Below are 13473 nucleotides of genomic sequence, written 5' to 3'. Positions count from 1 at the left end.
TTTATCCCCTTTTTTTCTTTCTATCAACATTCACTAATTTTAGCTAAATCTCTTTTTTCTTGCATTGCCACTTCCCTATCCAGAGAAAACTCTTCAAACTGTTGGAATCCTCACGTTTTGTGGTTGGAGGAGAATTTGTACTTTCTGTTTATTCATGATCTTTGGATTGATGGGTCCCAATATCATTGCTGGAACTGGTCCAGGTTCTTTCTTCCCTCTAAATGGCATTTATGGGTTGTAGAGGTAAGGCAGAAGGAATAAGGCCTGTCACAAGCCAGAATTTTATTTCAGGAGCTGCTAATGTGTGGCCATCTTGTCTCCCCCCCCCCCCCCGGGCTCATATTTTGTCAGAGTGCGGACAGCTTTACTACATAAGACAACTCAGGAGCAATAACAGCAAACATGTTGGTGGGCTGGCTGCTAAAGCAAGGTCATGGCACACACTTGAAAGTAAATCAGGAAGACTGTAATTGGTGTGTGTGTGTCTGTCTGGCAACAACAAAGAATGCTTATCAACAGGAAATATGCATGTATAAAGTTGTAGCAATTATGGGTAGTTAGTTGATAAAAGTAACAAGAATTAGACAACTTGTAGACCTCAGCTAAAAGTTAGGAATAGAGATGGCCAGCAGCAAATGAAATGTCTAAGATAACCTCTGGAGCATTCATTAGCCAATGCTTAGGAATGGGAACCTATACCAATCGAACAAATTGTAGAATTATTGCTAAAATGTTTATTAGAGGATATTTCTTATTACCTTGTCCTGCCTTCTCCTTTCGTGAAAATGTATAAAGCTTTCTTAATCCTTTGTTCTTGGTTCTTGGTCTTTTGACTAGGAACCCTTTTCCTTGGAGTACTCCAATAAAAAGCAATCAGAAAACCTGCACCTTGTGTCTGGCGTCCATCATTGGCTTCGGCACCAGGCTCAGACCCAAATTGGGGACAACAATCTGGGGGCTCGTCCAGGATTCCACACCTGGATTCAATTGGAAGGCACCAAAGACTACCAGAGGAGGGCCCCTGGATGGGTAAGACTTAGTGGCTGAAAGGTATGTGATTTCTCTGAAATAAAACTCCTGGTCGGTGCCCAGGACTGTGTGTTTCTGCACTGCCGCCCTCAGAGTTCATTAGTCTTTTGACAGTGATTGAGTACTCTGAAAAGCAAGGGGTAATGCAGAGATCTGCGTGTCCCACTGATGCAAAGAGTGGGTTGACTGAATGCTATGAGCCACTGTCTAAATGAACGTCCAGCCCAGTGATGTGCGGTGAGGTTTATGGCTGGTGAGGCAAGCAGGCAAAAGCCGCCCTGCCGCCCCAGCGCTATGTCCGGCATAGAGGCGGGACGCCATGTCCGACATAGAGGCAAAAGCCGCCCTGCCGCTAACTTTACTCCAGTCATGTAATGCGTTGATTGTGGTAAAACATTCAATTGCTGTTATTTTTACAATGGGTTATTGTTAACAGAAGTATCATCAGCTAAATAAGAAATGTGAGCTAAATGTAGAAGAATCTATCCCAAAACACTTGAAGGAACTTCAACTGTTTGCTTAAACAAATTAACAAAAAATCATGTCTTCTTTGTAGGATATTGGAAAGATTCCTGATAGCAAGTTAATGTGTCTTAAACTTCATGGCGACTTTCTCTTTTCCATATATCGTAGTGAAATAATCTTTCATTTGCCTAAGGCTGAATAAGATGTATGAGCATGTACTAAGGCAAAGGGGCTTCATTTTGTTATAAAGTATAAATCAAGGGACATATTGGTTTGGCTCAATCAACTAATCTATGATTTGTTTTGGCTTAACTTATTGTATGAACACAACAATTGTGATCTATAAATTGATAGTTTGGAACTGATCATGATGTGTAAACAAGATGTGTTACATAAGTATATTAGGTTAAGTAACTTCACATATTTTTTCTATTTTTTTATTCAAGGGATAAAATACAAACACAGAAAATAACCTTGAACAGAACAAAACTAAACAGGACAAAATTGTTTGGGGGAGGCGGCATGATTTTGTTCCTTGATTTGGCAGATATGCCATCTTAGCAAAGCGTTTCAAAATCCAATCCTTAAATCTAAATCATAGATTGCCGGTTGCGTGAAGAAATATCATCTGTTACTGAGATGGATTAGAACTAGTTAAACGCCAAGCCTGCCTTGAAAAATAGGGAAACCAAGTTTCTTAAGCGTTTTGAAGCAAATACCATTTAAAGGTCTTACTTAACTCCAAGTGATCTTTTGCATATTGGGGAAGTAAGTAGGCTAAAAACAATTCAGCCTTTTATTTCCTATCAATTCTGGCACAAGGTGATGGTTTAACACACACACACACACACACACACACACAAATAGCGCGGAGGCTGAGGAAAGTGAGAGCGGAGAATCTAGCTGCTCATTTTTCCGCAACCTAGTGGGGCAGAGGAAACGAGGCGAGGCAGGCTCAGGTGACAGCCCTTTGGAGACGTCGCTTCTCGGGCCGAGCCCAGGTGTGTATGCAACAAAGCCTGTGGTAACATGGTTGCCACCGCAGCGCCAGCTGCCTGGTAACCGGGTCCTGCCCCTTTAAGCCACTGGAGGGTGGGACGGAGGTGAAGAAATCCTTTCCACCCCAACCTCCGGCCGGTTCCTCCAGCACTCCCACGGGTCGCTGGGTCCCAGGGCCATTGCCCTTTCCTTTTCCTCCTTTCGCATGCTCACTCCCCATCTCATGCAGGCGGCAGAGGGGAAGGAGTCTCTGGTGGTTGCAGCAACAGCAGCAGCAGCAGAAGCAGTGGCGGTGGCTGGAGTGCAAACCTGGGCAGCTAGCTCTGGCTCTCCCTTCCCCAAGCATGTCCGCTGGCGCCGCTTTTGGTGAATCCAGTTGGGCGGCGAGACTCTTGCCATCGCTGCTGCTGCTGTTGCTGTTGCCGCCGCCGGCACCACCACCACCGGAGAGCTTGCCGTTCCGAGCCGTGCTCATGAGTACCGACACTATGTCCGACATAAGCCACGCTCATGAGTACCAACTATGTCGGACATAGTGCCGGAGCGGCCAAAAGCCTCTTTCTTGACAGCGGACAAAGAAAGAGGCTTTTGGCCCCTCCGGCGCTGTGTCCGCCATAGACGCGAGACACAGGGAGTAGGTTGGGCGGGGGATGAGTGGGCTAGCTGGCTAGGGCAGCCGGCGAAGAAAGGGGAGAGGAGGAGGAGGAGGAGGAGGAAAGGGGGAGGGGAGCAGGACGGGGCTCCCGGTGGGAGGAGAGGAGAAAGCAAAGGGGGGCACAGCGGGCAAAAGAAAGAAAGCGCCAGCCTGCCAGCAGAGGCGGGTAAAAGTCCCGCCTCTGCTGGCAGGCTGCCCCTCTCTTCTCAAACAAGGCTGCCCCTCTCTTCTCAAACAAACTCTCTCTCAAATTGGGAGAGAGTTTGAGTGAAGTGAAGAAACAAATACACGCATGCAACACACACACACACACACACACACACATACACAAATTACTTAGAATAAAAAATTACTTACAAATCACATTAATTTTGAACTCCTCCCCCTCCCTCCGACCCACATAGCTTTTCCAGCTGTGTCACAATCACAGAGGATTTCAACTCTGCTCTTGTCTGCCATGATGAAAATGTAAAAGGAAAAAGGCAAGAGCTGCTCAGGTCAGGCTGGGTTAGCTGCTCCCAGAGTCTCCAATGGATGACTCTGCTTAACTGTTTTTAAAAAGCCTCTTAAAAAAGTGCCCTCTACAGGAGGAGTGAGAGAACCACGCGCCTCATCTACATAAGGAATTTTTCGGCTTTCAACCCTTGCTTGACTCTGCTCAAGTGATCATAAAGATAGACTAAATGAGGCACGTGGGTCTCTCGCTTCCTCCTGCAGAGGGCACTTTTTTAAGAGGCTTTTTTAAACAGTTAAGCACTAAGCAGAGTCATCCACTGTGACTCTGGCAGCAACTACCTCTGCCTTTTTCCTTTTAATTTTTCTTTTCTTTTCATGATGACAGTGGTGAGGCCTTGCCTCCCCTGACTGCACGTCCCTGGTCCAGCCTCGGTAAGATCCTTGGTGACTTCTTAATTGAACTCAAAAGCTGAAGCCCTGAAGAAAGGGAAGAGCAGGAACCGGTGGAAGAACAGAAAGAGGCAAAATGTGGAGGAAAGGTAAGGATTGGACAGGAGACGTCCCAGGGGATAAGGGGTATCTGCCTGATATCCAGACCTAAGTAAAAGGCAAAGAAAGACAAAGACCAGGCAGGAGACGTCCCAGGGGATTAGAGGAATCCACCTGAGATCCGGCTTTGAAATGGGAAACTGGTAGGAAAAAGGCATCCAGTCCAGGACAGAGTTGCCAAAAGGGAAGCTGCTCAAAGATTTGCCGGTGGGTTGTATTTTGCCTCAATCTGAGATATTAGGAGGATTAGATATAGGAATCAAAGGAGGTCTTTTTCTCATTATTGTATGTCTGTCTGGCCTCATCTTCCTTTGGACAATCCAGGTGATTTTTGGCCATTTCAGGGACCTCATAATATGGGACTTATTGAGTAACTAAAAACAATATTGCAGAAACAAACAAGTCAGACAGATACACAATATTTCAGTTTATTTGTGAAACTTGTTAATAATCCATTTCTGTTAGAGGAGTGTGAAGGTTGTGTATATATGTTTCTATGTTGTATCATTTCCAAGACTTGGGAGAGGAGTAAGACCCTCTAATAACAATGAAAAAAGGCCTTATTATTATTTATTATTTTACTTTAAAAAAGGGATTTGGAAAAAAATGGTGCTTATTGGCTTGTGAAAGCTCCCTAAAATAATGATAATAATGATTGGTTTGCCTGGAGAAAGTATGAAAGGAAATATTTGTATGTGGATTTTTATGCAAGCAGTTTGAATGGAGGATAAATGTGTAAGTATACCGATATGTAAATGCTTGTGTGTGTACTAGGACTCCAAAATCCCTTTCACAGTTACTACTATTGAGCAAGGTACCACCTATACTGTACCTGTGCATTTCGTTTTTGTTGCCCAAATGTAGAACCTTATTCACCATTGAATTTCATTTTATTAGATAGTGCCCAATGTTCATGTTTGTCAAGATCCTTCTGTATCTTGAGCCTATCTTCTGGAGTGTTGGCTATTCCTGCCATTTCATTATTATTATTATGGTTAATTAATTGTTAGCGAATAGACATTTGATAACAATCTAAAACAAACTTAAGGGTTACAAAATTCCTTCTTATTAATCACCAAAATCAACTAATTTTTTATTATCAACTTTCATTGTCAACCTGTATTTTTCCAGTAACAAAACAGTCTTATCTCTCTTGCCAATTGTGGTGTCATTTTTCTTTTTATCTCCTTTATAAAGTTTTTATAGACTTCTCTCCGCACTTTGTTGCTTGAAGGGTCTCTCAGATAATCTCGTTGCCCACCAGTTGCTACTAAAATTAGCTTGTCTTTTGTTGTCAATCTTGCTTCTGAAAAAATTTCTCTTCTTATGTCTATCATCATTAGTATTTTTTTTCTTCTGTGTCCTGGAATCTGGAATTATTTTTCTTCTGTGTCCTGGAATATTCCCTTCTTTCCACTTTCATCCACATTTGCTCCATTAATAAATTCATCTATTGGCTTATATTTATCTTCTATATCTTCAATCTCCCTTTAATTTTTGGGGCTCCAACCCCATCATCTTTTGCTGTGAGGAAGATTAGTATTTCCAACTTCTTCTCAATTCTCCCATATCCTTCCAGTAGATTTTGAATTCCAGCCAAGATATTTTGGAATTTTAAGGTTTCCTCATCTGAATATTGATCCATGTTTCCAAAATAGAAGAAAGAAAAAAAAGAAAAAAAACTAATAGCGACTGCCACTCTAGCCTTCCAGGTCTCTTTTATTTTTTATTTTAGATTGACTTGAACACAAGTTCTTTTATGCTCTTCAAAGGAGAAGGGTTCTGTTTCCTCCCCTCTTTCTTTCCCCTGCCAAAATAATTCTCAGAGGCACCCGTGAAAACAATTTGTGCCCTTGGTTCTTTATCAGTTTCTGTAAACAAGTTGCAAACCCTTGGGACCTTACCAGCATGCTACATGCAGAAAAGAAGGATATTGGAAGAGTGGATGCCTATAGCCATGCAAGTGGTGGCTATAGCCATGCAAGCAGAAAAAGAAGGGTGAAGAGGCCAGGGACAGGGAGCTGTTGCTCCTCCACCCCATCTCTGTGGAAGTCCAAATTGGGGGATCTAAACATAAGATGTTAACAGATACAGGAGCCAGTAGATCTGTTTTTAGCAGATGTGGTGGGTGGTAGGTTTCAAAACTTTTTAGAACCTCTTCTGTAGGTGTGGCCTGCTTTGTGGGAGTGGCTTGCCAACCATGTGACCGAGTTGGAGTGGCTTGCCAGCCATGTGACTGAGTGGGCATGGCTTGGCACTTAGCAAACAAAATGTTGGCTCAGAAACTCTGGCATTGAAGTGTGCAAGTCTTAAAGCTGTCAAGTTACAAGACCCTTTCACCTCTATCCTTTTAGAAAAAAACCCCAGGGGTGTTCAAACTTGACAGCTTTAAGACTTGTGGACTTCAACTCCCAGAATTCCTCCTCTCGTTCTTCATCTTGATGATGTGCGGACGGGCGGGGAGAGAGAGCTGGAACCGGTTCTAAACGGCACTGTAGATTTGTGGAACCTCTTCTATAGAAGACGTTAGAACTGGCAGGAACCTACCCCTGGATGTATTGCTCCTCCGACTACCGATGAGATACCTTTTGTTGGGGCTTCAGGAAAGGCTATAACAAAAGCCCAAACTGCACAGAAGGAGGTGAAAACTTAGGGTTTGGCATCTCTACAGGACAGCAGAGACTGTTAGCCTAAAGAGGGAAGCAATCTATTAACGCCCTCTGTTAATAGAAAACAATTGGGATTCTTGGGGATGGCTGGTTTTTGTAGAATTTGGATTCTTAATTTTTGATTTATTGTTAATTTGATTTATTGTTAAAGGGGTGGGTGGGTGGGAAAATATTTGAATGGACTGGAGAAAGGCAACAAGCATTCACACAAATAAAGAGTGAGCTTATGAAAGCACTGGCACTGGGGTTTCCGAACCCCACTAGACTTTTTCCCTCTTTGTACATGAATGGAAAGGCATTGCTGCAGGAGTTTTCACCCAGTAACTAGGTTCATGGCAAAGGCCTGTGGCATATTTTGGTAAGCAAATAGATGGGGTGGCATTGGGATGGTCTGAAGGATGCTTCCATCAAATCTCCCCCAGGAACTTTTTTTTTTAGTAGGATTTTTCAGGAATATCCAGGTAAGAACAATTCAGGAGGAAATATAAGGTCCCCATAGAGATCCCAACCATTTCATCTCTGTCTTCTATAGAGCAATTCTTCCTACTTTATGAATTATACATTTTAAAATTGTATCTCCCTCACAAGGAAGAGTAGAAAGAAGTTGACCCTTTCTATGGCAGAGCTGAAATAGGTTCAAATTCCAAGTATTGTAAGAGGAGGAAATTATTTGTATTATGCCTTTCCTTCAGAAAGTCAAGCTAGTAGAAATAGTACCTTAATTGTTTACCCCTTTTGGGGGGTTTACTCTTTCTTTTGTTACTGAACAACAGAAATTTAAGCGAGATTGTTATTAGGAATTTTCTTTTTAAACAAACCACTACTTTAAATACAAAATTCTTTAGTAAATTATAACATTGTCCAAAGGAGGTTGAGAAGGCTTCCTGGCTTTCTTAAGAGAGCCCCCTCCTGGCCGTGCATGGGAAATGCACCATCTCTCCTTTTTCCACGAGCACCTTCCATACACAGAAAATCCATCCGAGGCTCCCTCTGCAAAAAGAAATGAACCGCATGCGCTTCAGCGTTGAGCCGCTGTTGCAGGTTGGGAAGGCAGTGACGTCACTAAGTCTTGCCTTTCCAGCTGCTGGACTCTCTCTCTTTAACCCTTTAAGCTTCGCAGGCAGTTAAAAAGGCTGCAGAGACGTTTTGAAGGAAAGAGGTGGCAAGGGTAGGTTTGTGTGTGTGTGTCTGTGTGAGAGAGAGAGAGAGTGCGTGTGCATATATATACCAAGTCAATCTTAGGAGATTCCCATGTTTCTCTGCCGCCCTTTTCCATGATCGTAGAAAAGGAGAGCTCCAGAAGATGCATGCTGTCCTCAGAAAGAATTCCAGATCCCAGAAAGGAAAGGGATCGTTCTTGGTGCCCCATTTCGTGGGAATAGCTCCTGCATAGGGGAGAGGGGGAGCTTGTATGGCAAAACTCAAGCAGGAAGCAAAAACAACTTTGAAAGGAAGAGATGTAAAAGATGGTGCCCACATTCTCACTCTGTGCTTGATGACACTAAACTCGGCTTGGAGCCTTTTGCAACTCAATTTGTTTGAGGAAGGTAGTCAATCACGTCATCGTATTGAGCTGTGTGCATTTAATCCTTTATATTTCATAGGAACTGAACGCCTGGATTTGATTGACCTGTTTGTGCTTAGGACACATTGTGTGAACCTGACCCCCTGCGTGAATGAAGAAAGAGAAATGGAGCAGAGTCAAAGGATTAGCACCTCATTTTTTGTGAACTGAATATTCATGCTTTGTGAACTTGTTCTTGGCTTTTGTATGTTGTATGTTGTGTAAACCCTGCTTAAAGGTAAATGTAGATCTATATTTTTAAGTGCAAGTATTTCCCTTTGAGTAAAAAGAAATTTAAATTATCCAAAATGCCCATATGCACTGAATCTTCTTGCTGAAAGTCATCACTTTACAGGTCAGAAAAATGCTTCCTTCTGTGGGGATGAGTGTCGATAAGTGGTCCGATCTACTAGCTTAGATTTATTCGTTCTTCTATAAGAAAATTGCAAAATTGAGGCCATTTGTTGATCCTCATGTAGAGAAAAAAACGATCCCTTTGGCAAACGGGGCTTAATGGCTTGTTCTGGTATTCCCATGGCTAAATGAACATTGCTATGAATGAAAAAGCATTTGGAGATACACAGGTTTCATTGCACCCATTTGGAATTGTGTTACAGGACAGAGAGAGAATGGCTCGCCTTCCTTTAGCAAGTGAGGGAAGTGGAAAAAGCCCTTCCGATGCCCAGTCTGGAATCCATGGGGAGATCTGGGCAAGAAATGGGCAGAAGATGCTGGAAGAAGGAGCCATCATTTCAGAAGTTCAGGCTTTGAATTTCAGGGGCGTCCAATATCAGGAGGATGAGGGTCCCCGAGGATTTTGTAGTCGTCTACACTACTTTTGTAGTCTATGGTTGAGACCAGAAAAGCACACAAAAGCGCAGATGCTGGACCTGGTGGTTCTGGAGCAGTTCCTGGCCCTTCTGCCCCTGCAGATGGAGAGCTGGGTGCGGGAGTGTGGAGCAGAGACCAGCTCCCAGGCGGTGGTCCTGGTGGAAGGCTTCCTCCTGAGCCAGGCGGAGGAGAAGAAGGAGCAGGTTGAGTTGCCGGTGAGAAGACTTTTTCTTGGGCCTGACTATAATAAACAATATGTTCAAAATTTTGTAGGTTTATTAATATGTAAAATGCAAGAAAATGAAAATAGTAGGAAAGGGGGAAGGGAAGTGAAAGAAGAGTAGGGGAAAGGGGAAAAAACAAAATTATTGAAAATCTGAATATTTTTAGCACAGTTGAATATAATGGTAACATTACAGGGTCAATGTTTTACATTTACATTCTTAATATGTACTAGCAAATTCTATATAACAACAAACTTATGTAATCTGCAAAACACAATCAAAGTTTCATTTTTTTTTATCTCAAGAACAAAACCCAGCAGTGGTTCCAAAGTTAAAGCAAGGTTGGCTTGGTCTTTTTTTTAACTGAAGTAGATAATGTTTCCATCTCTTCCATCAGTTTTCCCAACGACTTCTCCTTTGTGGCTATTAAAATATCTGTCCGCTTTGCAAAGAGCATCCTTTCTGCTCACAACTTATACAACAGCGAAGTTCAAGAATGTTTTTCCATCTCTTTGTCTATTAAACCTAAAGAAAAGTCTCTGGTTTGATTTTCATTCCCTCTTTGAGAATCTTCTGCAGTACAATATAAATCTTATCCCAGTATTTCTTTGCTTTGTCACAAGTCCCACAGAGTTGGTAAAAAGTTCCTTTTTTATATTTACATTTCAAACTTGTATTTGAAATTCCTTTGAGATTTGAAAAAACTTTGGCAGTTTATCAGGTGTTAAATAGAGGTACACACCACTTCATGATATGTAATGTCCATTAATTCTTTTTTTCCTGGATCCTTCGCAATGGAGATCAGAGATCCTGAAACAAAGAGGCATCTGTCAAATCTCCCTCAAGAACTGTCATTCAGGGGGGTCCCTCAGGAAGATCCAGTTCAGGACATCTCAGGAGGTAATATAAGGTCCTTCCACTCCTTTGATAAATCCTAACTTTCTCATGTTCTCTGTGTCCTCTCCTCTATAGCATACCTCCTCCCATTTTATTAATTATGCCTTTTGAAATTCTGTCTCTCTCACAGGGAAGCATAGAAGGAAGTCGACTCTTTGTTTAGGGGGAGCGGAAATCGTGATTGAACCTCCAACTCAGGTATGAGAATAACTTTGATTTACTAGATTTCTATTTTTTCCCCTCAGGAAATCGGCTGTTGTACATATTATAGGTAGTCCTTGACTTAGGACCACAATTGAGCCTAAACCTTTTGTTGTTAAGTGACACATTTGTTAACTGAACTTTGCCCCATTTTACGACCTTTCTTGCCACAGGTGTTAGGTGAAGTGCTGAATTTAGAAGTATGGTTGTTGTTAAGTGGCTTCCCTAATGACTTTGCTTGTCAAAGGTTCACAAACGGGGATCACATGACCCTGGGACCCTGCAACTGTTAGTCGGGACAGAGAATTAATTGATACAGAACATTTCTGTCCCCAGCAATCTAAAATTAATAGATTAATATAGTGCATATAACATAGATGTTTGTGTGGGTAAGAATATCAACCTTGCTGTCAAGCAAAATCAAGCATTTAATAGTGAGTGCCATACAATCTGCAATCAAACAGGTGGTAAGAAAGTAGGGGAAGTCAGACACAACACAGGTTATGTAGACAGTAAACACAGGATCAGTCAAAATGGATGCAAGTGTGTATACACCAATGCACAGAGTATGAGGAAACAGGGTGAATTAGAAATTTAAGTAAATGAGGGCAAACATGATATTGTTGCCATTATGGAAACTTGGTGGGATGAAACCTACAAATGAAACATACAGCTAAAGGGATTTAAATTATTTTTTAAAAAATAGACCAAATGAAAGAGGTGGTAGAGTTGCACTATATATAAGAAATACTTCTCTACAGAAATAGAGCACAACAATGCTGAAAACTGCCTTGAATTGGGTCAATATTGGAGGGGGGGGATAACATTGGTATAGGCCACCGAACCAGAGTAAATAGATGAACTTTTTGCTAGTCAGTTAACTAAGTTATGTAGGAAGCACATGACACTAGTAATGGTGGATTTTAACTACCCTGACATCTTGGGAGACAAACTCTGCACCAAGTGGAAGGTCAAACAGATTCTTGATAAACCTATCAAGACAACTTTGTTTCCCAACAAGCAGAGAAGGGAATCAACCAGATTGGTCTTAATTCTCACTAACAGTGATGAAATGATAGAAGGAATCTTGTGGGGGAGTGATAATACAATACTGGAATTCCACATTATGCAAGCAATAGAACAAAGTCTTGGACTTTAAAAGAGCTAATTTCAATAAACTTAGAGATAGTTTGGGAATTATTCCATGGATGAGAATCTTTAAGGGGAAAACAACTCAAGTAGCTTGGGAATTTTTGAGAAGTGAGATTGTAAAAGCCCAGTCTAGCACAAAACCAACTAAGAAGAAAAATAACAAATTTCTAATACAAATAACTAATTTCTTCTCAAAAGAAATTAGCATTTCTGCATAAAGAACTCTGATAAATTGAAAGACAAAAAGGACAAGTAAAAAAAGAGAAAGAGGGGCACATAACTAAGGCAAAGATGAAGTGAGGAAAGCTAATGAAGTAATGTTTGTTACAAAAAAAGCGTCTTTCAACATGTTAAAACCTAAAAAGAAGTCAAGGACACAATTGATCCTTTGGTGGCAGAAAGTGGGAAGAAGGTGACAAGCACAGGGAGTAAGCAGAACTACTTAACTCATGTTTTTCATCCGCCTTTACACAAAGGAAAAAAAATAGTCCAACTTATCAAAAACAGCACCACAAAAACCAGATTAGGAACACAAGTTAAAATAAGTAAGTGAGCACCTGTCCACCCTAGATGAGAAGACCAATAAAGCTGATTAGGGGACTGGAGGCTAAAGCATATAAAAAACGGTTGCGGGAATTTGGTATGTCTTTTAATGAAAAGAAGGACTAGAGGTGACATGACAGTATAGAGTTTCCTGCCTAAGCAGGAGGTTGGAGTAGAAGACCTGCAAGGTCCCTTCCAACTAAACTATTCTATTCTATCCTACCCTACTCTACCACACCCTACAGTATCCTACTCCCTATCCTAAATGGTGCCCCTTTTTTGTAATTATTTGAGTTGAATTTGTGCTAAGAACCTGAAAAATATTTCAATATTCAAAGTAGCAAATTTCCATTTTTCCAATGCTTCATTTACAATCATTAATAAGAAAAATACATGGTTAATAGTTAAGATTATTCAAATCCTGAAATATATAGTCGAAATATAGAAACGTCTCCAAGTAAAAAGTGTTCTGAAAGAATAATTAGCCAAGACCCTATTAGCTTAGAACAGTGATGGCGAACCTATAGCACGTATGCCACAGGTGGCACGTAGAGCCATTTGTCAGGGCACGTGAGGCGCTGCCCTGTCAGCTGACCACTGTGCATGCACGGGCTAGTCAGCTGAGTTCACCCTTTTTTAAAGCCATTTTTTGCCCTCCCCAGGCTCCAGAGGCTTTATAGGAGCCTGAGGAGGGCGAAAAAGCCTCTGGAGGCCCTCCCGAGACTTCATGAGCTTCCCTAAAGCTTCCAGAGTGCAAAGAAACAGGCGCTACGGGCAAACCGGAAGTTTGGGAACAAACTTCCGGTTTGCTCGGAGGTTTTGACTACTGCGAAGGCTTCTGGGAAGCCTCCTGAAGGTCCCTCAAACCTTCAGAACGCTCAAAACGACCCTCCGAGCAAACCGGAAGTTTGGGAACAAACTTCCGGTTTGCTCGGAGGTTTTGACTGCTCCGGAGGCTTCAGGGAAGCGTCCTGAAGGTCCCTGAAGCCTCCAGGGGGCTCCTGGGGGGGGGGGAGGCTGTTTTCACCCTCCCCAGGCTCCTATAAAGCCTCTGGAGCCTGGGGAGGGCAAAAAAAGCATGCAAAAAATGGGGGGGGAGTACCTGTAGTGCACACATGCGCACTGGGGGGAGCGCATTGCATTATGGGTGCGGCACGCCTGCACACGAACCCCCTGCGCTCCCCCCACTTATGGCATGCGAACCAAAAAAGGTTCCCCATCGCTGGCTTAGAAAATAAA

At 42.3% G+C, this 13473-nt stretch overlaps 2 protein-coding genes across 2 annotated transcripts in view; both read left to right on the top strand.

Annotated features, from left to right (window-relative positions):
- The window catches only part of LOC148047949 (uncharacterized), an 88582-nt gene that overhangs the window by 41497 nt on the left and 33612 nt on the right, over positions 1 to 13473 (top strand).
- On the top strand, positions 7958 to 11176 carry LOC148047950 (zinc finger protein 232-like). Its single transcript, XM_087708749.1, has 4 exons — positions 7958 to 7990; positions 8427 to 9432; positions 10242 to 10341; positions 10469 to 11176. Exons 2-4 carry the CDS (start codon positions 8929 to 8931, stop codon positions 10540 to 10542), a joined length of 678 nt encoding a protein of 225 aa, XP_087564875.1. The 5' UTR covers positions 7958 to 7990; positions 8427 to 8928; the 3' UTR covers positions 10543 to 11176.

The sequence above is a fragment of the Thamnophis sirtalis genome, unplaced genomic scaffold (assembly GCF_051295495.1).
Source record: "Thamnophis sirtalis isolate CommonGarterSnake01/CBP01778 unplaced genomic scaffold, rThaSir2_p1.2 scaffold_3, whole genome shotgun sequence".
In the NCBI taxonomy this organism is placed as follows: Eukaryota; Metazoa; Chordata; class Lepidosauria; order Squamata; family Natricidae; genus Thamnophis; species Thamnophis sirtalis.
The sequence above is the reverse complement of the archived record's forward strand: the minus strand, read 5'-3'. Positions and strand labels throughout refer to the sequence as shown.

Excerpts from the sequence above, each read along its gene's own strand:
- LOC148047950 (XM_087708749.1), top strand. The coding sequence starts at position 8,929 with ATGAACATTGCTATGAATGAAAAAGCATTTGGAGATACACAGGTTTCA. Across the intron at positions 9,433-10,241 it reads AGGAGCAGGTTGAGTTGCCG|ATCAGAGATCCTGAAACAAA; the intron begins GTGAGAAGACTT and ends TTCGCAATGGAG. Across the intron at positions 10,342-10,468 it reads AGTTCAGGACATCTCAGGAG|GGAAGCATAGAAGGAAGTCG; the intron begins GTAATATAAGGT and ends TCTCTCTCACAG.